The 25,635-nt window shown below is 39.2% G+C and overlaps 1 protein-coding gene across 1 annotated transcript in view; it reads right to left on the bottom strand.

Annotated features, from left to right (window-relative positions):
* The window catches only part of AGPS (alkylglycerone phosphate synthase), a 137,776-nt gene extending 124,624 nt beyond the window's left edge, over positions 1-13,152 (bottom strand). Inside the window, exon 1 of the mRNA XM_079923555.1 lies at positions 12,803-13,152. Within this exon, the coding sequence (XP_079779681.1) occupies positions 12,803-13,137 (335 nt within the window). The 5' untranslated portion in view covers positions 13,138-13,152. The remainder of the gene's footprint in view (positions 1-12,802) is intronic.
* Between the last annotated feature and the right edge of the window lie 12,483 nt (positions 13,153-25,635).

Below are 25,635 nucleotides of genomic sequence, written 5' to 3'. Positions count from 1 at the left end.
ATGAGACTAGAAAGCAGCTACAAGAAAGTAACTGCAAAAAACACAAACATGTGGAGTATAAACAACATGCTACCAAACAATCAATGAGTCACTGAAGAACTCAAAGAGAAAATCAAAAAATACCTGGAGATAAGTGAAAATGGAAACACAATGATCCAAAATCTATGGAATGCAGCAAAAGCATTTCTAAGAGGGAAATTTATAGCAATACATGCTTACCTCAGGAAACAGGAAAAATCTCAAATAAACAATCTAACCTTACATCTAAAGGAGCCAGAAAAAGAACAAAACCCAAAGTTAGTACAACAAAAGAAATAATAAAGATCAGAGTGGAAATAAATGAAATAGAGTAAAAAGCAATAGAAAAGAACAATAAAACTAAGAGCCGGTTCTCTGAAAAGATAAAACTGATAAACCTTTAGCCAGACTCAAGGAAAAAAAAAAAAAAGAGAGAGGGCCCAATTAAATAAAATCAGAAATGAAAAAGAAGAGGTTACAACCAATACCATAGAAATACAAAGGATAAAAAGAGTTTACTACAAACAACTATACACCAACAAATTGACCAACCTAGAAGAAACAGATAAACTTCTAGAAACACAATCTCCCAGGACTGACTAAGGAAGAAATAGAAAATATGAACAGACTGGTTACTAGTAATGAATTGAACCAGTAGCTAAAACAAAACAAAACAAAATCTCCCAACAAACAATAAGTCCAAGACCAGACAGCTTCACAGGTGAATTCTACCCAAAATTTAAAGAATAGTAATACCTATCCTTCTGAAGCTATTCCAAAAAATTGAAGAGGAAGGAACACTTCTGAACTCATTCTACAAGGCCAAAATCACCCTGACACCAAAAACAGACAAAGACACCACAAACAAACAAACAAAAATTACAGGCCAATATCACTGATGAACATAGATGCAAAAATCCTCAACAAAATATTAGCAAACCAAATATATTAATACATTAAAAGGATCACACAGCATGATCAAGAAGGATTTATCCCAGGGACGCAAGGATGGTTGATTTTCCACATACACCACACTAACAAACTGAAGAATAACAATCACACAATCATCTCAATAGATTCACAAAAAGCTACTGATAAAATTCAACATCCATTTATGATGAAAAATTCTCAAAAAGTGGGTATAGAGGGAACATACCTCAACATAATAAACGCCACAAATGACAAACACACAGCCAACATCATACTCAATGATGAAAAGCTGAAAGCGTTCCTCTAAGATCAGGAACAGGACAAGGATGCCCACTCTCACCACTTTTATTCAACACAGTATTGGAAGTATTAGCCACAGCAATCAGGCAAGAAAAAGAATCCAAATTGGAAAGGAAGAAGTAAAACTGTCACTGTTTACAGATAACACGATACTACATATAGAAAATCCTACAGATGCCACCAAAAAACTACTAGAAATCATCAATAAATTCAGAAAAGTTTCAGCATACAAAATTAATATACAGAAATATATTGCACTTCTATACACTAATAACGAACTATCAGAGAAATTAAGAAAACAAACCCATTTAAAACTACGTCAAAAAGAATAAATAGGGCTTCCCTTGTGGCGCAGTGGTTGGGAACCTGCCTGCCAATGCAGGGGACACGGGTTCGAGCCCTGGTCTGGGAAGATCCCACATGCTGCAGAGCAACTAGGCCCATGAGCCACAACTACTGAGCCTGCGCATCTAGAGCCTGTGCTCCGCAACAAGAGAGGTCGCGATAGTGAGAGGCCCGTGCACCGCGATGAAGAGTGGCCCCCGCCTGCCACAACTAAAGAAAGCCCTCGCACACAAACGAACACCCAACACAGCCAAAAAAATAAATAAATATAAATTAATTAATTTTTAAAAAGAATAAATACCTAGGAATAAACCTAACAAAAGAGGTAATAGACTTGTACTTTAAAACTATAATACAATGATGAAAGAAACTGAAGATGACTCAAACAAATGGAAAGATACACTGTGCTCATGGATTGAAAGAAGTAATATTGTTAAAACAATCACACTACCCAATGCAATATACAGATTCAATGCAATCCCTATCAAAATACCAATTGCATTTTTCACACTAAAACAAATAATTCTAAAATTTGTATGGAAACACAAAAGACCCCAAATAGCCAAAAGCACCTTTCTCTACTTGAGAAAGAACACAGCCAGAGATATTATACTCCTTGATTTCAAACTGCAGTAATCAAAACAGTATGGTCCTGGTACCAAAACATACACATGGATCAATGGAACAGAACAGAGAGCCCAGAGATGAACCCACACTTATATGTTCAATTAATCTATGACAGAGGAGGCGAGAAAAAACAGTCCCTTCAATAAATAGTGCTGGAAAAACTGAATAGCAACTTGCAAAAGAATCTGCCTGGACTATATTCTCACACTGCATACAAAAATAAATTCAAAAAGGGTTAAAGACTTAAATTTAAGACCTCAAACTATGAAACTCCTAGAAAAAAACAGGCAGTACACTCTTTGACAACAGTCTTAATACTTTTTTGGATATGTCTCCTCAGGCAAGAGAAACAAGCAAAAATAAACAAATGAGACTACATCAAACTAAAAAGCTTTTGCACAGTGAAAGAACTATCAACAACTGCCTACTGAACGGGAGAAAATATCTGCAAACAATATATCCAATAAGGGTCAACATCCAAACTACACAAAGAATTCACAATTCAACATCAAAAAGCCCCAAACAACCCAATTTAAAAACTCGCAGAGAACCTGAATAGACATTTTTCCAAAGAAAACATACAGATGTCCAACAGACACATAAAAAGATGCTCAATATCACAAATCATGAGGGAAATGCAAATCAAAACTACAATGAGTTATCACATCACAACTGTCAGAATGGTTATTATCAAAAGGACAATGAACAAGCACTGGTGAGGATGCAGAGAAAAGGGAACCATTGTGCATTGTTGGTGGGAATGTAAATTGGGCAGCACTATGGAAAGCAGTATGGAGGTTCCTCAAAAAACTAAAAATTGAACCACCATATGATCCAAGATATATGCACCCCTATGTTCATTGCAGCATTATTTACAAAAGCCAAGATATGGAAGCAACCTAAGTGTCTATCAATAGATGAACAGATAAGGAAAATATATGGCACACACACAATGGAATATTACTTGCCATAAAAAAGAATGAAACCTTGCCATTTGTGACGACATGGATGCACCCAAAGGGTATTATGCTAAGTGAAATAAGTCAGACTGAGAAAGACAAATACTGCATGATTTCACTTATATGTAGAATCTAAAAAACAAAACAAACGACAAACATAAAATTTAAAAAATGAGACTCATTAATACAGAGAACAAACTGATAGTGGTTGCCAGAGGGAAGGGGGTTGCGGGGGATGAGTGAAATAGGTGAGGGAGCTTAAGAAATACAAACTTCCAGTTATTAAAAAAAATTAAGTTATGGAGATGTAATGTACAATTAAGGATTATAAGTCAGTAATATTGTGATAATTTTGTATGGTAACAGATGATAAGTAGACTTAACGTGGTGATCATTTTGTAATGCATAAAAATATCAAATAATTAGGTTGTACACCTGAAACTAATATAGCATTGTTAAGTCAATTATCCTTCAATTTTTAAAAGTTGGAAAAAAAAATATGGAAAGACGTTCAAGAGTAAGGGCTGAAGGATGTGACTATAGAACTGGTGGTAATATTTAGAGAAATAAGAAAACTCAGAACAGTAACTTCATTTGGGAACAAGAAAAGATAGATAATGAGTTAAGTTTCAAACTATAGCTGTGCTAACATAGTGTCACTAGCCATATGTGCCTACTTAAATTTAAATTAATTAAAAGTATACAAAATTTAAAACTCAGCTCCTCAGTCACACTAGCCGCTTAATGGCCCCTTAATTTCAAGTGCTTAATGGCCACATGTGCTTAGTGGCTACCGTATTGGACAGTGAAGACCACAGAGCATTTCCATCATCACAGAAAGCTCTAGTGGACAGTAATTTATAAAATATGAGTTGACAGCAGAATAGAATTCAAGTGGGTGTCATTTTAATATCCCTGATGCTGGATTCCTATTAAGTTCAAACGTCTTTAGAAGAAATGAAAAATCCAACTACATAATCTGTGGTTGCAAACTGTGAATATAAAAATTAAATAACTCGTATTACTTGATTACAAAGTCCTGAAATACATGAACGCTCCCCACTTGGTGCTATGAGGTGGCTGACATGGCAACTATAAATAGAGTTTGGAGAGTCCCAGTAAAGTTACTGACAAGAATCCGGTCAGCATCCTGACCCAAATCTCTGGTTAGTAACTTGAGATATGCTGGCAAGGCCAAATATTATTTACAACACAGTATTTTTCTTAGTGAGTGTTAAGATGATCTCACTCAAGAGGCAAAACTCCCTTGTCAAAAGTAACTGCAGTTACCTAGAATGGTAACAGCCTTCCTTAATGAGTAAGCATATTTTAACTACAGAAAGACCTAGAATTAAATATACGAATGCTTAAGAGAAGAGAATCAAAGTCAGACATTAATGTTTTTCTTTTAAGAAAGCTAAGCAAAGGGACTTCCCTGGTGGCACAGTGGTTAAGAATCTGCCTGCCAACGCCAGAGAAACAGGTTCGATTCCTGGTCCAAGAAGATTCCACACGCCGCGGAGCAACTAAGCCCGTGCACCACAACTACTGAGCCTACACTCTAGAGCCTGTAAGCCACAACTACTGAGCCCGCACGCCACAACTACTGAAGCCTGTGCACCCTAGGGCCCGCGTACCACAACTACTGAGCCCACACACCACAACTACTGAAGCCTGCGTGCTCTAGGGCCTGCGTGCCACAACTACTAAGCCCGTGTGCTGCAACTGCTGAAGCCCGCGCACCTAGAGCCCATGCTCCGCAGCAAGAGAAGCCACTGCAATGCAAAGCCCATGCACCACAACAAAGAGCAGACCCCGCTCGCCGCAACGAGGGAAAGCCCACGCACAGCAACGAAGACCCAATGCAGCCAAAAATAAAATTTTAAAAAAAAGTAAGCTGTAAACTTCAGATTTATGCATTTACTTTTATAATAAATTTGTAAGAGTTCAATAAAGGTTAACAAAAATAAGTATATATACAAACATTTATAACTATCCAAATAAGGTTTGTACCACCCCAAATTACCTCAGGACCATCAGTGCTATGTGTACTATACTTTGAGACACACTAACATATCAAAAAAAGAAAAGGGGAAGGGAAGACCATGTTCTGGTAACAGCAATAATTCTGGTATGTAGCTAGAGTACACAGTAGGTATCAAGGAAATAAGAGACAGCTTGGAAAGGCTGATTTAGACAGATCCTCCTGGAGGACGCTAACTGCCCTACCAAGGAAACTATAATATATTCAGTAGGCAACGTGGATAATACATGCAAATGATAAAGGTGGAAGACTGTTTATTTACCAAAAAGTTTTCAGCCCTTTCCCTTAATTTCTCCAAAAACATTCCAGCAAAACCTCCATTCTCCAGCCTCCAGTTTCCCACGTGGAGGGACTTCAGAAAGGTAACAGTCCTGGCCTCTCCCCAGCCCTCACACATTCACTCTTTCTCATGGGAAGAGTGACTTACCTGGTTAGTGGCTTCTGAGAAGAGGCACTAAGCACCTGGGGTCAGCTGTTTTTCTCTCTCTCCAATCTATCGGCTATGGAGAGGTTATACTCTAGTCTCTCAGTGCCATGTATGAGGTTTCCCAGAGCCGACTCTGCCCTTGCAGAGGAAATCTGTGGTCCAGCACTGCCTGTGACTGAGCATAGCTAATTCAGGGTAAATATTAGGTAGCCCAGATCCAAGCCATATACTCCAACCAGCTTTATTGGTAATAAAGCTGACATTTTTACTCCATCTGTCTATATTCTGACTCTTACTTCTCAACTGATTCTGAACTCAGATGTGGGACAGAGGTATAACTAAATATTACCCCTAAAGCCCAACAAAGAGAGTAAACCCTACTTAGAATACCTTAATTTGGTTTGGATTTGAAATTAACATAATCTGTTGAAGATTAGTTTATTATTAGTATCTTATTTCAGTAATAAGAAAATAAAACCAAAAGGAGTAATACTTGCTTAGCACTTGCTATTTATTTATTTATTTATTATTTCTGGCTGTGTTGGGTCTTCCTTGCTGCACGCAGGCTTTCTCTAGTTGTGGCGAGCCGGGGATACTCTTCATTGCACTGCGCAGGCTTCTCATTGTGGTGGCTTCTCTTGTTGCGGAGCACAGGCTCTAGGCGCACAGGCTTCAATAGTTGTGGCACACAGGCTCTAGAGCACAGGCTCAGTAGTTGTGGCACACGGGCTTAGTTGCTCCACGGCATGTGGGATCTTCCTGGACCAGGGATCGAAACTGAGTCCCCTGCATTGGCAGGTGAATTCTTAACCACTGCACCACCAGGGAAGCCCCAGCACTTGCTTTTAAACGGTTCCATAAAGTATCTCATCTGACTACAACAGCACTCCATTTCTCTGCATCCTAAAAAGAGATCACTTAATTTATTAGTAGATATTTTTATTAAGTGACCAGAAGGTAGATGGCTCTATAGTAGAAACTTCCTGACATAATGAAGTCTATTTACAGAAGATGTGGTCCATCTCTAAATGATACTTCCAACCTAAGAGAAGTATGATACCAAATATGGAGATTAAGTCTTCAGGGTTTCTTATTCATTTACAGTCCAAAGATAGTTAATTTACACCCAGGCAGTAAATCCCCCATTACTTCTTCTCCTCTCCTCCTTTCTCCTCTGATCTGGCGTCTTCCACAGTCCTCCTCCTCCTCTTTCCCTTTTATTCTCGACACCATTTTCTCTCACAAGTCAAATGGCAAAATTCACTCACAAAAGGAAACAGGTTGGTCTATCATTTTAAACAATGCATTATACTTTCTTTTTTTTTTAGACACCTTTATTGGAGTATAATTGTTTTACAATGTTGTGTTAGTTTCTGCTTTATAACAAAGTGAATCAGCCATACATATACATATATCCCCATAACTCCTCCCTCTTGCGTCTCCCTCCCACCCTCCCTATCCCACCCCTCTAGGTGGACATAAAGCACCGAGCTGATCTCCCTGTGCTATGCAGCTGCTCCCCACTAGCTATCTATTTTACATTTGGTAGTGTATATATGTCCATGCCACTCTCTCACTTCGTCCCAGCTTACCCTTCCCCTGCCCTGTGTCCTCAAGTCCATTCTCTATGTCTGCATCTTTATTCCTGTCCTGCCCCTAGGTTCTTCAGAACCATTTTTTTTTTTTAGATTCCATATATATGTGTTAGCATACGGTATTTGTTTTTCTCTTTCTGACTTACTTCACTCTGTATGACAGACTCTAGGTCCATCCACCTCACTACAAATAACTCAATTTTGTTTCTTTTTATGGCTGAGTAATATTCCATTGTATATATTATGAATTTCATTTTGACAGGATCATATATTTTATAATTTATATAATAAGTACAATATAAACTAATGTTCTCTTAATTATGACACTGTATATGATCATGACCTATTCAATAACAAAAGATTTGCAACTTGGATGACAAAGAAAACAGCTTGATGACAACCAAGTAGGTAATTTCCCCTAGAGAACAACATCAAGTGCAGTAATATTGCATAGGGGAAGAAATGCAGCCTCTGGAGGAAGACAGATCAGAGTTGAAATGCTGTCTCTTTTATTTCGTAACTGCATGACTTTAGACAAGTTAACTACTCTAAGCCTCTACTTCCTCACCCATAACATACATACAGTGTCACCTCCTTTTCAGAGCTACTCTGAAAATTAAATGAGATAATGTACGTAAAGCCTCAGCAGAGTACCTGGTATATTAGGACTTAATCAAATTAAAACTCCTATTACTACTATTACTAGAATTCCTAGCTAGGAACTCAATGCAGGCTAAGTATTTCATTCAGCATAACTACTAAAATAAGCTCTAATTTTGCCAAATGACGTTAAATCATACGTCAGGTCACTTGTGCAAATAACCTTGTTGCAGAAATGCATCAGCTCTTACAGGCTTCAGATGTCCTCCTGGGAAACATTTACAAGAGGTTAACTCAGGTTTTTCCTTCTGGAAAATATCTACCAAGGTTTCTGGTAGGTGTTAAATAATACATTATTTTTTAAAGAATGGTGTGTATAAGTAACAGTATGGGCAAGTAAATTAAGTAATTAATAGCTTTCTTAATCAGATATTCTTTTGATCTGAAACATAAGAGTTTATAACCTCTGTAAAAACTGCCATAGAACAGTTTTGACTAACGCAAACCACAAAGAAGTTGGAGCCAAAATTACAACTGGAGAAGTGGTTATCAGTATGGAGAGACAGATGTGAACAAGGGCTTTTTTCCTTCTCTTTTTCATAACATTACAGTAACTTAAAACAAAAAAAACTGAAAAAATCCAAAACCAAGGCATAAAAATGTCACATATTTAGTTGACATTTATTATGATTTTTAGGAATCTAAAACTCCATTCAGAAGCAAGAGCAAAAAGAAATTGTTCATGGAGTAACATGCACTTAAAGGAAAACAGAGGTCCAAAAGTAAACCATCATCCTCAAAACTCTACTCTGCAACTTCAAATAATGAGAATATATGTTCCTGGACAGAAGTAATTAGAACCAACTCATAGGAGACCATGTGACAAGTGTAACAGGTTTTAAATATCACCTAATGCACTAACTTCCAAAATGCAAATCCATCCTTTCCTCTCTATTCTCACTGCCATCATCTTGGTTTAATCCTTCATTATTTCTCACCTGTTCTGCTACAACAGCCTCCCCGAACGGATCTTCCTATATCCGTCTTCATCCTTCTCCAATCCATTCCGAACACTGTAGCCAAAGTGACTGCTCTCAAACCCAAACCCAATCTGATCATGTCCCTTCCTGGCTTAATTCCTTCAAGGGCTCTCCATCATCTATCCTCCTACATTGCTTCATTTTTATTCATCATACTTACCATCATCTGACATACTGTGTTACTTGTCTGTTCACTATCTCCACTCCAATTAGAATGTAAGTCCATAATGGCAGGGGTTTTTTTGTTGTTGTTTGTTTTGTTTTTTTGCGGTACGCGGGCCTCTCACTGTTGTGGCCTCTCCCATTGCGGAGCACAGGCTCCGGACGTGCAGGCTCAGTGGCCATGGCTCACGGGCCCAGCCGCTCTGCGGCATGTGGGATCTTCCCGGACCGGGGCACGAACCCGTGTCCCCTGCATCGGCAGGTGGACTCTCAACCACTGCGCCACCAAGGAAGCCCAATAACGGCAGTTTTTGTTCAGTTATGTGTTGCACAGTAAGCAAACATTCACACATAAACGAGTGAAAGAATGAATGGACTGATGACCTACAGGCCAAAGGCCTCCATGACCTGCTTATGCCCTCCTCTTTTCACTTTACTCCCACCTCTACCAATACTGAATTATTTAGTTACCCAAATACAAGATGCACTTTCACGGCCCCCTGCTTTGCCATATGCTATAACTTCTGTCTGGAATACAAACTCCCCTCACCTTCCAATCAACCTACCACACTATCATCCATATTTTTAAACCGTCTTCAGAAAGCTTTCCCTGACCCCCTAGACAAAGTAAATCACTCTTTCTTTCCTTTGTGCTGCATCTATACCTGTATCTACATTGACTCTACTCAAAATGTACTGGCATGTGCATCTCCCTTTCTATACTGAATTCTTTGAGGCCAAGGACTATTATCATCTCTTTACCTCCAATACCTAAGAACCTAAGACAGTATGTTATAAAGCAACTACTCTATAAATGTTGAGTAAATTAACATGCATGACTACTCTGTAAGAGGAATAAAAGCATGGAGTTTCAAGAAGTTACTCCTCCAATTCCATGATGATAATCAGTCATGAGATAAAAGAATTACTACCAATGACATCATCCAGGGTAATAAAAGAGAAGGAATTATACGAATAATACACATCACCAAATGCTTCCAAAATAATGACATATAGTCACACTCACACTTTACTAGATATACACACTGGCTCCTTCCTGCTCCATCACTTGCCTTCCCTTTAGGCTCAGCTCTGGTGCTGGCAAACTGAGCCCCAGCTAAGCAGTAGATCACTCTGTGAAGAAGCTTCTGATGTTCCATCGAACACAAGTTTTTGTGTTCCCTCATATTTTGATTCAAACTTTAAAACAGTTGTACAGGATTAAATTTTACCACTAGCCACACCTAATCCTGAATGAAAGACCAGAGCCACTGATAGCATAGATTACATACAGTTGGGACTTCAGTCCGTGGAACAGCCACAGAAGGCCTCCCAGACCAGTCACCTTCAGCCATGAGAAGCCTCATCCATTACCCCAATGTGCCTTCCAAACACTACTATTTTTCTCCAAATGCTACAGACAAAGGCCCCTAAATCCAGCCTTAAGGAACACCTGTCCTACCTACTTAGCTCTGAGAGTGTGAACCTGCATATAAATGTACAATCACACAGATGCACACAAATGAATGGACATAAATGTACATTAAGCCATTAGAAAAATTAAAAGCTTTAAATCCAGTCACAGCTAATATAACTTCAAATGAAGCCAGAGGCCAAGATGTGATTCTTAATTCCTTCCTCCCCCACCACTCTGTAACCAAGTTATGGAAGATTTACCTCCTAATACTTTTTCAAACATTATGCCCTAGTTCAGAATCACAGCATTTCTCACTAGGATAATAGTCTTCTAAATGGTCTCCCTGTCTCTGGACTCAATCAAAACTGCATCTCCCATTTGTTAAGGGGTTATGAAACAGGCATTGCACTAAGCGCTTGATCACTTTATATTTTCCAATTCTCACAGCAACAATGCAAAGCAGGAATTATTGTCCTCATTTTCAAAGATGAGGGGTCTAAAGCTCTGAGAGAGGTTAAGTGACTTGCCCAAAGTCATGCAGCTGGAATTGTGAAGGAGAAATTCAAACTCAGATCTATGTTTCCAGAAACTATATGTTCAGCTGTTTAAACCTTCAACTCAATCCTCAATGTGACCTTTCTAAAAGGTAAATGTAATTATGTTTTACCCCACATAAAATCCTGCAAACAAGACCACATCTCCAACCCTCATCCCAAGTCATTCTCACCTCCTCCTGCAACACGTAACTCTTAGCAATTCAACCTCTCACTGCTTTACCTGTGAACACAGTTTTTTCACCAAGAATGCTTTTCTCTGGACTTCCCTGGTGGTGCAGTGGTTAAGAATCCGCCTGCCAATGCAGGGGACACAGGTTCAACCCCTGGTACAGGAAGATCCCACATATCGCGGAGCAACTAAGCCCGTGCGCCACAACTACTGAGCCCGCGTGCCTAGAGCCCGTGCTCCGCAACAAGGGAAGCCACCGCAATGAAAAGACCGCGCACTGCAACGATGAGTAGCCCTCTCGCCAAAAAAAAAAAAGCTCTTCTCCTTTGGCAGGCTCCTTCCAATACAACCTTCAAGATTTACTCAGGCAATCCTTACTCTGGAAAGCCTTTGCCCTCACAAATAAATACCCAAATCTGGGTTAAGTGACTATTTGCTATGGTTATCAGCTAAGTTTCTTATCTCACTGTGTTATAACATTACTTTACTAGGCTATCAGTTCCTTATGAGTAAATACTGCATTTTTAAATCTCTCTATTCTTAGTACAGTGAGCATGTATTGAAGGAAGGACTCATGAATGTTGAATTAATGAATGAATTCATTGGAAGCAGTACTGCTCAAGAATTTGGCCCTAAAGTCAACTTGACGCACTTTCGAAATCTAACCGGCCACACAGTGTACCTGCCAATCCTGCAGCAGGCTTCTAAATCTTGTTTATTTTTTCATCTGTAAAATGAGAGATAACTGCACCTATCTCATAGTTTGGAGAGGAGTAAAAGAAATCACAGATTTAGCACAATCTCTGGCTCATTGAAAGTACACATTAAACATTAGCAACTTTTTTTTCCACTTTAAAAGTTTATCCATGCTGACAAAACCACATCTCAAAAAATAGCTTTTCCTTGTGGCTTCCATCAGAGCTTAACATTTCGCCAAAAAGTCGTAGTCAAGATGTCTTACAAACAATCTCAACCACAGACAAGGATCTTTCACCTTCTGGTTACACCACAGCTCAGTAGCTACCACCACACCCTAAATCACTAACTAGTGTCTGCTGTTTACTGCTTCTAAGCCACCCCTCGATTTCCTCCCTCAAAGTCAAAGACCATGTCCCTAAACAAGCAGAAATCTACCCCACAGAAACCAGTCAGCAGCACCTTCTTCCAGAAACCACTTCTCCCCGCACCGAAGCTTGAGCGAATTAGAAGAGATCCATCATTTGGTACAAACCTAAATTTCTTTAGAGGATCACAATAATACCCCTTCTATTTATTCCAAGACCTTGGCTTCCAAAGTATTAATTCCATACAGAGAATGAATTTCTCGCATTATGAATCCAAGAAAAAGGGTCCCCTGAAAGCCTTCCCCAATAAGAGTTCTTCAGGTCTACTACTCTCAGTGACCAAAATCCACCATTTCATCCGTCCCCCTTCCTGACAGAGTCCAGGGTCTCATCCACGCTCTCTTAAAAACGAGATGGTCCGCACTTTCTGGAACCTGAATGCCTTCCACCCACCCGTGTCACCTCCCTTCCATCTCGCCGGTGCCCTCCCGCAGCACAGGCCCGGACTGGTCCTCACCGCCAGCTCGCTCCACAGAGCCGCTACTCACCGCTTCTTGGGGATGGTGCCCGACTCCTGCGCGGCGGGAGTGGCAGTGGGCGCCGCCGTGGCGGCCGCCGCCGCCGCCGCCGCTCTCCGCGCTTTGCACTCATTGGTACTCAAAGCCTCCTGGGGCCGGCCCAGCAGATGGCCCGAAAGAACCCGCAGCCTCCGCCCGGCGCGGTCCCGCTCCCTGTCCGCTGCAGAACCGGAGCCCGCGTCCGCGCCCGTCCCGCCCGCCGCAGCCGCAGCCACCGCCTCCGCCATGGCTTCCGCCTTGTGCCGCCGCCCGGGACCGCTGGGCGCGGGTGAAAGGTCACTCAAAGCTGCGCCCGGCGCGACCATTCGTTGCGGCGCATCCCGGCAGCCACCGCGGCGACTGGGCGGCGGGTGCCATGCGCCTGGAGCTTCAGAGTCTCAGCTCCCGCCCACCGCACCCGCCCGCCTCCGCGGTCACGCCCCAGACCTCCGACACCTGTCAAGCAGGTGAGTTCGAGCAGTCCCGGGGTTGGTTCGGCCCGGGATGGGCTAGACCGGGAGTCAAACCGCAAGCGTCCCCGAGGTGTCCTAGTGCCCTGGGTGGCCTCCTCGAGTGTGGCCTGAGCCTCTGGAGTAGCTTGCGGGAGCAAACGCCTCGGAGCAGGAGACAAGGGCGGTGCTGGGGACCTGACGAGCGAACCAACGCCATCCTTTCCTGCTGCTCCACCTCTGCTCTCCCTTCCTGCGGAGTCACTAAACTAACTCAAAACTGATTCGTGCCTATAACCATTAGAGCAAATAGCTATCATTTTCTCGTCGCCTACTTCGTGCCTGGCACAGTGCTTAATGCTAGATCTCAAGTAAGCAATCTCCATTTTACAGATGAAAAAACTGAGACTCCGAGACACTAAGTTGCCCGAGGGCGTGCAGCTAGTAAATGCTAATGCTAAGTTGCAACCTTGGTTCTCTTTCCGTGGTTACTGGGTGCTGCGCCCTTCCTTTCCCTAATGGTGCCAAAGTTTTGTGTTGCTAGAGATAGAATTACCCTACAGCTGCTCTTAAGACTTCTCATTTATCTACAAATTGACTTCATTTCTGGAGAGTGGCACCTGGTGAAATTAGGGGCATATCAGTAGGACAGTGCTCCACAATCGTTTTCAGCCAGTTGATTAGATACACTTTTATAAGCCGCCTTGCAGACCTCAGCCATCAGAAGTAGAGTTCCTTTTTGCATAATGTGTAAAAGATAAGTCTTGGGAATGGCAAGAGAAAGGATTGCCATAAGCATTCTAAGCCCAGTGAAGTCACCTCCTTTCTGAAGAGCCACCTTCTTGCTAACACAGTCTCTGTGAGAGTTAAGATATTCCAGGAGTTATTTGACTGATAGAAAAGAACTATTTAATAGTTCTGAGACAATTCAGGCAACAGTGAAGAGGACTTGGTTTGTATGCCTGATCTCCAGATCTTAAAAGAGAGTTCAATGTTAAACGTCCAGTCTAACTACAGAATCACTGAGCCCCACTCCTGTTTAGCTGCTGCTGCAAACCATTGACTATTTCAGATAGACTAGGAGTGAAAAAAGGGGGCAGCACTAGTAAATTGCTGAGTGCTCTAAGGAAAAAAACTCAAGTCTGAGAGTTCAGCAACTCTAGTCTTTGAGCTTCTCACACCCTATCTAGATGTTTCTAGAACAACATTGAAACACCAGCTAGCACATTTGCTTGCAATCATGTAAAATTCATAGATTTCTAGCCAAAATGCTGTATAAGCAACAACTTCCTCAGAATCCTTTTGGAATAAAACAGATCTATTAATTTTTGCTTGACTCCCAGAGAGCTCAGTCTAATACTATTTGCATGCCTTAAATGTAAATGTAGTTAACTGACTTCCACAGTCTTCCTTTTCCATATTGAGGTTGAACATGCTTCTTGCCAACTCTCAGGAGACAAAATTTATAAATTTTGCCGATATCAACAGAATAACAAAAAGCCTTTTCTCCTGGGTGATGGAAAACTTGATGTGAACCAAAATTACAGTTTTGGTGTAAACCATTATAGCTGTGGAAAAACTGCTGATTATATATATTTCAAATATGTGTACAGTAATGAAACACATGTAGGCAGTAAAAACACTTGTTGAGAGCCTATTATGTAACTAACTCATGTGCTATGAGATGCAAAAGTATTTAAGCCTATGCTTCATCTACATGGTAGAATTAGCTAGTTAGGAGTTAGGATATATGTGGGAAACAAACTGTGTGATACTATCAGGTGGAATAAGTGTGATGTAGGTGACCATGGTGAAGGATTTCCTAACCCCTCTCCTTACAAGAGCAAAGCCCAAGCAGAGTGCCCTGATACTTGTTTCATGCTACCTAAGAGGAACAAATGTTTCACATGAAGCATGGTCCATTGAGATTCCCACCAAAGGCAAAACCTCAGTGATATCACATTCAGGAGGGCCATCTCTGCAAACTTATTCCTTCTGAGTCCTGGAACACTTGGCCCTTAATAACCTAGATCCCCGTGGAGAGGAGACCATAAGTACAGATTCAAAGTGTGAACCCATAACATGTGGAATTTAAATGGAGTGGCCTTTATTTGTATTTACAACATCTCTTCTAATATAAGGCTCACAAAAAAAGTGAAATTAACTCCTGAAACATGCACCAAATTTCTTTATTGCACTGACTTTCATTACTTATCGTATTACTTTCATTACTTAAAATTAATGGAGTTGTTTCCAGTTTGGGACTACTGTGGATTAGGTTGCTATAAACATTCTTGAATAGGTCTCTAGGTGGACATGTAGATGAATTTCTGTAACATACCCATCTAAGAGTGGAATTTCTAGGTCATCAAGTATGCATATATTTAATAGATAATGAAATGCCAAACTCTTCCAAAGGGATTGTATAAAATTGATTCCAGCAGCATGGGAGAGTTCCCATATGAGAGTTCTGACATGTTATTGTCAGCCTATTTAGTTTCAGCTATTATATACTATTATCTTGTTATGGTTTTAATTTGTTTCCCTAGTTACTAATGAGATCAAGTGCCTTTTTGTGTGTGTTTATTGGCCATTTGGATATCATCGTTTGTGAATGTGTAATAAAGATAGATCTCCTGTATTACCTTCTAGAAGCCTTACAGTTTGTCCTTTCACATTTACACCTACAATTTACCTGGAATTGATTTTTATTTATGGTGGAGAGATCAGGTTTCTTTTTTTTTTTTTTTCCGATATGAGTATCCAGTTGTTTCAGCACCACTTGTTGAAAATATGTTGTTCTATAATACATTGCCACCTTTGTCATAAATCAAGTGTCCATATAGCATTAGTCTGTTTCTGGGCTCTGTATTCTATTCCATTGGTCTATTTATCTACCTTATGCCAGTATCACACTGGCTTAGCTACTGTATATTCTTTTAGATCTTCTACATACAATTATATCATTTGTGAATAGTAACAGTTGATTTCTTCCTTTCCATCCTTATACCTTGTACTTCTTTTTCTTGCTTTAGCCAATTGGCTAGGACCTCCAGTACAGTGTTGAAGAGAAGTAGTAGTAGTGGCACCTTTATGTTGTTCCTGATTTCAAAGGGAAATCTCTCAACACTTCACCATTGTTTGAAGTGGGTTGCTGAGTTTTTGTTTTGTTTTGTTTTTTAACAAACGTTTTCACAGGTTAAGGAATTCTCCTTCTAATCCTAGTTTGCTGAGAGTTTTTATCATGATTGGATATTGAGTTTTATCAGATGTTTTTTCTGCACTAGTTGAGATGATCATAGGATTTTTCTCTTTTATTCTGTTAGTATGGTAAATTACATGGATTGGTTTTCCACTGTTCAACCAACCTTGCAATGCTGGCATAAACCCAACCTGATCATGATATATTGGCCTTTTTATGTATTACTGGATATAGAGTAGTATTAAAATTTTGTTTAATATTTTGTGTCTATGTTTACAAGTAAGGTTGGTCTATTATTTTCCTTCTTCTAATAGAAACATGTCAGGTTTTGCTGGCCTCATGAAACACGCTAGTGAGTACTTCTTTGTTTTCAAGGCTCAGGAAGAGTTTGTATAAGATTGATCATTATTTCTTCCTTAAGTGTTTGCTAGAATTCACCAAAGAAACAATCTGAACCTAAAGTTTTCTTTATGGGAAGTTTTTCATTAAAAGATTAAGTAGGGCTTCCCTGGTGGCGCAGTGGTTGAGAGTCCGCCTGCCCATGCAGGGGACGCGGGTTCGTGCCCCGGTCCGGGAAGATCCCACATGCCGCGGAGCGGCTGGGCCCGTGAGCCATGGCCACTGAGCCTGCGCGTCCAGAGCCTGTGCTCCGCAACGGGAGAGGCCACAACAGTGAGAGACCCGCGTATTGCAAAAAAAAAAAAAAAAAAGATTAAGTAGTTTAATGCTATTCAGATTTTCTGTTTCTGCTTGTTTCAGTTTTTAACAGTGTTTTTCTAGCACATTGTCTACTTCATTTACATTTTCAAATTTATTGACAAAGTTTTTCGTAGTATCTTCTATTATCATTTAATGTCTATAGGATCTTTGGTAATGTCCCATTTTTTTATTCCCAACATTGGTTATTTTGCTATCTCTCTCTTTTTTCTTAAAATCAGTTTGCCAGGCATTTAGCAATTTTATTACTTTTTTAAAGGACCACCCTTTGACTTCGTTGATCCTATTATATGTATGCTTTATTTTTTATTAATTTCTGTTAATATTGCTTATCATTTCCTATCTTCCCCTTTTTTTCTAATTTTTTGAAATGAATGCTTAGCTCATTGGTTTCTCAGCCTTTTGTTGTGTTTTTTTTCTGATATATGCATTTAGGACTATAAATTTCTCTATAAGCAATTAACTTCAAGTTTCAATAACATTATTTTCATTATTATTCAGTTCCAAATAGTTTTCTTTTGTATTTGAAAAGAATAATTTGTATTCTCTCTTGTTTAGGGGTGCAGTGTTCCCCAAATACAAATTTGACCTAATGACTGTATTGTTAAGTCTTTTATATTCTGATATTTTATTTAATTATTTTATCAATTATTGAAGTATGTTAAGATCTCCCACTATCATTATGGATTTATATCTTTTTCCTTGTACAGCTAATCTTTGTTTTCTGTACTTTGAAGCTATATATCAGATATGTCAAAATTATTATATTTTCCTGATTAATTGAACATTTTATAATTATCAGATATCCCTCTCTTTTTTCTAATACTGATTTTTGTCTTAAAGTTTATCTACACCAACTTGTATGTGTGTGTGCAGGTCAGCGGTGGTCTTATCCTATGACTTTTAATCTTCTTGTATTCATATATTTTAGATGTGTCTCTTGTAAACAGCATTTAGTTGTTTTCTTTTAGGAAGTATTAGCACAAAATCTTGGATCATTTAGCCTATTTAAATTTAATTCACTTACCAATATATTTGGTGTAATGGCTAAGAGCACTAGCCTCATTGCCAGACAGACTTGGGTTTGAACGTTGGCTCCACCATTGATCAGATGTGTTGTCTTAAGCTTGTCACATTAATATCTTTGGGCTCAGCTCCTTGTCTGTAAAATTAGGATAGTAATAGCTAATTCCCAGCGGTATTAAAGGATTAATGAGCAAAAATATAGTAAATTCTAACTGCTCTTATGGAAGTGGGAATGAGGCTGGTATAAGGATAACAGCCCTCCTGCATAAGATAATGCATGCTAGAGGGAAAAGAAGTAAGGTTGAACAAGAAATGTGAGACCAAATCTGGGGAGCATTGAAAACTTAGCAGAAGAGTAAACACTTGATCTGGTGGAAGTTAAGTTCTTGAGCAGGGAATTATCATGACAATCCTAGAAAGACCACTACTTTGGAATTCATTCTCAAGTGGAAGTCAGCCTATCAGATATACCTGAGAAGCTGTCCACAGTTGTAAAAAGAAGCTCTACCAGCAAATGATGAAGACATAAAGAACTCTTACAGGGACTTCCCTGGTGGCACAGTGGTTAAGAATCCTCCTGCCAATGCAGGGGACAGGGTTTCGATCCCTGGTCCAGGAAGATCCCATATGCCACGGAGCAACTAAGCCCATGCGCCACAACTACTGAGCCTTTGCTCTAGGGCCCACGGGCCACAACAAGAGAAGCCACGGCAATGAGAAGCCCGCGCACCACAACAAAGAGTAGCCCCACTCCCCGCAACTAGAGAAAGCCTGCACGCAGCAACGAAGACCCAATGCAGCCAGGAAAAAAAAAAGAACTCCTACAAATGAAGTTAGTACTGTTTTTGAATGAACGGAAAGCATTGAACTGTGCTTAGCTGTCTGCTCCAGTAAAGAGCACTGAGTTAGCTCAAGAAATGAAGATGTTTAATGTGAAAGTGGCTACAGGTGGTAACGCATTCTATTGCAATACCATTCTATTTCAGGATGTCACAATCACCCTATGTAGGGTAAGGAGGAACTGCATTAATTAGCCAAATTGTTGGGCTGGAGTTGAAAATACTTTATGTTTTTTTGCTGCTCTGCTACTAACTTGCTATGTGATCTAAAACCCTGTTTCTTCATTTCTTTGTACTTTAGGTAAGAATAATTTCTGGCCTGCCTACCTCTCACATTTACTGCAAAATGATAAATGTGCAAGGACTTTGGAAACCAAAGTCAAAAGTTACTTTAAAATAATTATTTTCTTTAGAACATATAAAATCAAGATTTGCTCTTTATCAATTAATACTCTAAACCAGTAAACTTTTAAACTTTTGCTTTTAGGCAAACTTAAACTCTTTCGTCTCTAGGACTTCTTTATAATCTTAAAAACTGAGAACTCCTAAAGAGCTTTCATTTATTTTTCCCCCCATGCATCTTTTTTTTTTAATTGGAGTATAATTGCTTTACAATGTTCTGTTAGTTTCTGCTATACAGTGAAGGGAATCAGCTATATGTATACATATATCCCCTCCCTCTTGGACCTCCCTTCCACCCTCACCCCCATCCCAGCCATGTAGGTCACCACAGAGCACCGAGCTGAGCTCCCTGTGCTATACAACAAGTTCCCACTAGCTATCTGTTTCACACATGGTAGTGTATATATGTCAATCCTAATCTCCCAATTCGTCCCACCCTCCCCTTCCCCGCCACTCCCCCACCCCCGCCGTGTCCACATGTCAGTTCTCTACATCTGTGTCTCTATTCCTGCCCTAAAAATGGGTTCATCTGTACCATTTTTCTAGATTCCACATATATGCATTAATATACAATATTTTTCTCTTTCTGACTTACTTCACTCTGTGTGACAAACTCTAGGTCCAGCCACATCTCTATAAATGACCCAATTTCATTCCTTTTTATGCCTGAGTAATAGTCCATTGTATATATGTACCACATCTTCTTTATCCATTCATCTGTCGTTGGACATTTAGGTTGATTCCATGTCCTGGCTATTGTAAATAGTGCTGCAATGAACATTGGGGTACATGTGTCATTTTGAATTATGGTTTTCTCAGGGTATACGCCCAGTAGTGGGATTGCTGGGTCATATGGTAGTTCTATTTTTAGTTTTTTAAGGAACCTCCGTACTGTTCTCCATAGTGACTGTATCAATTTACATTCCCACCAACAGTGCGAGAGGGTTCCCTTTTCTCCACACCCTCTCCAGCATTTACTGTTTGTAGATTTTTTGATGGTGGCCATTCTGACCAGTGTGAGGTGATACCTCATTGTAGTTTTGATTTGCATTTCTCTAATAACTAGTGATGTTGAGCATATTTTCATGTGCCTCCTGGCCATCTGTATGTCTTCTTTGGAGAAATGTCTATTTAGGTCTTCTGCCCATTTTTTGATTGGGTTGTTTTTTTTGATATTGAGCTCCATGAGCTGTTTATATATATTGGAGATTAATCCTTTGTCCATTGCTTTGTTTGCAAATATTTTCTCCAATTCTGAGGGTTGTCTTTTTATCTTGTTTATGGTTTCCTTTGCTGTGCAAAAACTTTTAAGTTCATTAGGTCTCATTTGTATATTTTTGTTTTTATTTTCATTACTCTAGGAGGTGGGTCAAAAAAGATCTTGCAGGCTTCCCTGGTGGCGCAGTGGTTGGGCGTCCGCCTGCCAATGCAGGGGATGCGGGTTCGTGCCCAGGTCCTGGAGTATCCCACGTGCCGCGGAGTGGCTGGGCCCGTGGGCCATGGCTGCTGGGCCTGTGCATCCAGAGCTTGTGCTCCTCAACGGGAGAGGCCACAGTGGTGAGAGGCCCGTGTACCACAAAAAAAAATAAATAAAAGATCTTGCTGTGGTTTATCAAAGAGTGTTTTTCCTATGTATTCCTCTAAGAGTTTTATAGTGTATCGTCTTACATTTAGGTCTTTAATCCATTTTGAGTTTATTTTTGTGTATGGTGTTAGGGAGTGTTCTAATTTCATCCTCTTACATGTAGCTGTTCAGTTTTCCCAGCACCACTTTTTTTTTTAACATCTTTATTGGAGTATAATTGCTTTACAATGGTGTGTTAAATTTCTGCTTTATAACAAAGTGAATCAGCAATACATATACATATATCCCCATATCTCCTCGCTCTTGTGACTCCCTCCCACTCTCCCTATCCCACCCCTTTAGGTGGTCACAAAGCACTGAGCTGATCTCCCTGCCAGGACTACTTATTGAAGAGGCTATTTTTCCTCCATTGTTTATTCTTGCCCCCTTTGTCATATTTAGGTGACCATAGGTGCATGGGTTTATCTCTGTACTTTCTATCCTGTACTATTGATCTATATTTCTGTTTTTGTGCCAGTACCATACTGTCTTGATTACTGTAGCTTTGAAGTATAGTCTGAAGTTGGGGAGCCTGATTCCTCCAGCTCTGTTTTTTCTTTCTCAAGATTGTTTTGACTATTCGGGGTCTTTTGTGCTTCCATACAAATTGTAAAATTTCTTGTTCTAATTCTGTGAAGAATGCCATTGCTAATTTGATAGGAATTGCATTGAATCTGTAGATTACTTTGGGTAGTATAATCATTTTCATAATATTGATTCTTCCAATCCAGGAACATGGTATACTTCTCCACCTGTTTGTGTCATCTTTGATTTCTGTCATCAGTGTTTTATAGTTTTCTGAGTACAGGTCTTTTGTCTCCTTAGGTAGGTTTATTCCTAGGTATTTTATTCTTTTTGTTATGATGGTAAATGGGATTGTTTCCTTAATTTCTCTTTCTGATCTTTTGTTGTTAGTGTATGGGAATGCAAGAGATTTCTGTGCATTAATTTTGTATCCTGCAACTTTACCAGATTCATTGATTAGCTCTAGTAGTTTTCTGGTGGCATCTTTAGGATTTTTGATGTATAGTGTCATGTCATCTGCAAACAGTGACAGGTTTACTTCTTCTTTTCCAGTTTGGATTCCTTTTATTTCTTTTTCTTCTCTGATTGCCATGGCTAGGACTACCAAAACTATGTTGAATAATAGTGGCAAGAGAAGAAGAACTACAATCCTGCAGCCTGTGGAACAAAAACCACATTCCCAGAACGATAGACAAGATGAAAAGGCAGAGGGCTATGTACCAGATGAAGGAACAAGATAAAACCCCAGAAAAAAAACTAAATGAAGTGGAGATAGGCAACCTTCCAGAAAAAGAATTCAGAATAATGATAGTGAAGATGATCCAGGACCTCGGAAAAAGAATGGAGGCAAAGATCAAGACGCTGCAAGAAACGTTTAACAAAGACCTAGAAGAATTAAAGAACAAACAAACAGAGACGAACAATACAATAACTGAAATGAAAACTACACTAGAAGGAATCAATAGCAGAATAACTGAGGCAGAAGAATGGATAAGTGACCTGGAAGACAGGATGGTGGAATTCACTGCTGTGGAACAGAATAAAGAAAAAAGAATGAAAAGAAATGAAGACAGCCTAAGAGACCTCTGGGACAACATTAAAACTAACAACATTCGCATGATAGGGGAACCAGAAGGAGAAGAGAGAGAGAAACGACCCCAGAAAATATTCAAAGAGTTTATAGTAGAAAACTTCCCTAGCATGGGAAAGGAAATACCACCCAAGTCCAGGAAGTGCAGAGAGTCCCATACAGGATACACCCAAGGAGAAACACGCCGAGACATAGTAATCAAACTGGCAAAAATTAAAGGCAAAGAAAAATTATTGAAAGCAGCAAGGGAAAAAATGACAAATAACATACAAGGGAACTCCCATAAGGTTAACAGCTGATTTCTCAGCAGAAGCTCTACAAGCCAGAAGGGAGTGGCATGACATATTTAAAGTGATGAAAGGGAAGAACCTACAACCAAGACTACTCTACCCGGCAAGGATCTCATTCAGGTTTGATGGAGAAATCAAAAGCTTTACAGACAAGCAAAAGCTAAAAGAATTCAGCACCACCAAACCAGCTCTACAACAAATACTAAAGGAACTTCTCTAAATGGAAAAACAAGAGAAGAAAAGGACTTACAAAAACTAACCCAAAACAATTAAGAAAATGGTAATAGGAACATACTTATCAATAATTATTACCTTAAACATAAATGGATTAAATGCTCCAACCAAAAGACACAGGCTCACTGAATGGATACAAAAACAAGACCCATATATATGCTGTCTACAAGAGACCCACTTCAGACCTAGGGACACATATAGACTGAAAGTGAGGGGATGGAAAAAGATATTCCATGCAAATGGAAATCAAAAGAAAGCTGGAGTAGCAATACTCATATCAGATAAAATAGACTTTAAAATAAAGAATGTTACAAGAGACAACCAAGGACACTACATAATGATCAAGGGATCAATCCAAGAAGAAGATATAACAATTATAAACATATACGCTCCCAACATAGGAGCACCTCAATACATAAGGCAACTGCTAACAGCTATAACAGAGGAAATCGACAGTAACACAGTAACAGTAGGGGACTTTAACACCTCCCTTACACCAATGGACAGATCATCCAAACAGAAAATTACTAAGGAAACACAAACTTTAAATGACACAATAGACCAGATAGATTTAACTGATATTTATAGGACATTCCATCCAAAAACAGCAGATTACACTTTCTTCTCAAGTGCGCAAAGAACATTCTCCAGGATAGATCACATCCTGGGTCACAAATCAAGCTTCATTAAATTTAAGAAAATTGAAATCATATCAAGCATCTTTTCAGACCACAACACAATTTCAGACCACACACAAAAAAATAAAAAAAATAAAAAAATAAAATAAAAAAAAAATAAATAGTGGCAAGAGTAGACATCTTTGTCTTATTCCTGTTCTTAGAGGAAATGCTTTCAGTTTTTCACCATTGAGAATGATGTTTGCTGTGGGTTTGTTGTATATGGCCTTTATTATATTGAGGTAGGTTCCGTCTCTGCCCACTTCCTGGAAAGTTTTTATCATAAATGGGTGTTGAATTTTGTCAGAAGCGTTTTCTACATCTGTTAGGATGATCGTATGGTTTTTATTTTTTAATTTGTTAAAATTGTGTATCATATTGATTGATTTGTGTATATGGAAGAATCCTTGCATTCCTGGGATAAATCCCACTTGATCACGGTATATGATCCTTTTAATGTGCTGTTGGATTCTGTTTGCTAGTATTTTGTTATCCTCATCAGTGATATTGGTCTGTGATTTTCTTTTTTTGTGATATCTTTGTCTGATTTTGGTATCAGGGTGATGGTGGCCTCGTAGAATGAGTTTGGGAGTGTTCCTCCCTCTGCAATTTTTTGGAAGGGCTTAAAAAGGATAGGTGTTAGCTCTTCTTTAAATGTTTGATAGAATTCACCTGTGAAACCATCTGGTCTTGGACTTTTGTTTTTTTGAAGATTTTAAATTACAGTTTCAATTTCATTACTTGTGATTGGTCTGTTTATATTTTCTCATTCCTCCTGGTTCAGTTGTGGAAAGTTGTACCTTTCCAAGAATTTGTCCATTTCTTCCAGGTTGTCCATTTTATTGGCATAAAGTTGCTTGTAGTAGTCTCTTATGATCCTTTGTATTTCTGCACTGTCAGTTATAATTTCCCTTTTTTCATTTCTAATTTTATTGATTTGAGTCCTCTCTTTTCCTTGGTGAGTCTGGCTAAAGGTTTATCAATTTTGTTTATCTTCTCAAAGAACCAACTTTTAGTTTTATTGATCTTTGCTATCATTTTCTTCGTTTCTATTTCATTTATTTGTGCTCTGATATTTATGATTTCTTTCCTTCTAGTAACTTTGAGTTCTCTTTGTTCTTCTTTCTCTAGTTGCTTTAGCTGTAAGGTTAGATTGTTTATTTGAGATTTTTCTTGCTTCTTGAGGTGAGATTGAATTGCTGTATACTTCCATCTTAGAACTGCTTTTGCTGCATCCCATAGGCTTTGGGTTGTCGTGTTTTCGTTGTCATTTGTTTCTATGTATTTTTTTAATTTCCTCTTTGATTTCTTCAGTGATCTCTTGGTTATTTAACAGTGCACTGTTTAGCCTCCATGTGTTTGTGTTTTTTACAGTTTTTTTTCCTGTAATTGATTTCTAATCTCATAGCATTGTGATAGGAAAAGATGCTTGATATGATTTCAATTTTCTTAAATTTTCCAAGGCTTGATTTGTGACTCAAGATGTTATCTATACTGGAGAATGTTCTGTGTGCACTTGAGAAGAAAGTGTATTCTGCCACTTTTGGGTGGAATGTCCTATAAATATCAATTAAGTCTATCTGGTCTATTGTGTCATTTAAAGCTTGTGTTTCCTTATTTATTTTCTGTCTGGATGATCTGTCCATTGGTGTAAGTGAGGTGTTAAGGTCCCCCACTATTATTGTGTTTTTGTCGATTTCCCTTTTTATGGCTGTTAGCATTTGCCTTATGTATTGAGGTGCTCCTATG

The sequence above is a fragment of the Stenella coeruleoalba genome (genome assembly GCF_951394435.1).
Source record: "Stenella coeruleoalba genome assembly, chromosome: 6".
NCBI lineage: Eukaryota > Metazoa > Chordata > Mammalia > Artiodactyla > Delphinidae > Stenella > Stenella coeruleoalba.
Note: the sequence above shows the minus strand (reverse complement) of the source record. Positions and strands in the feature narration are given on the sequence as shown.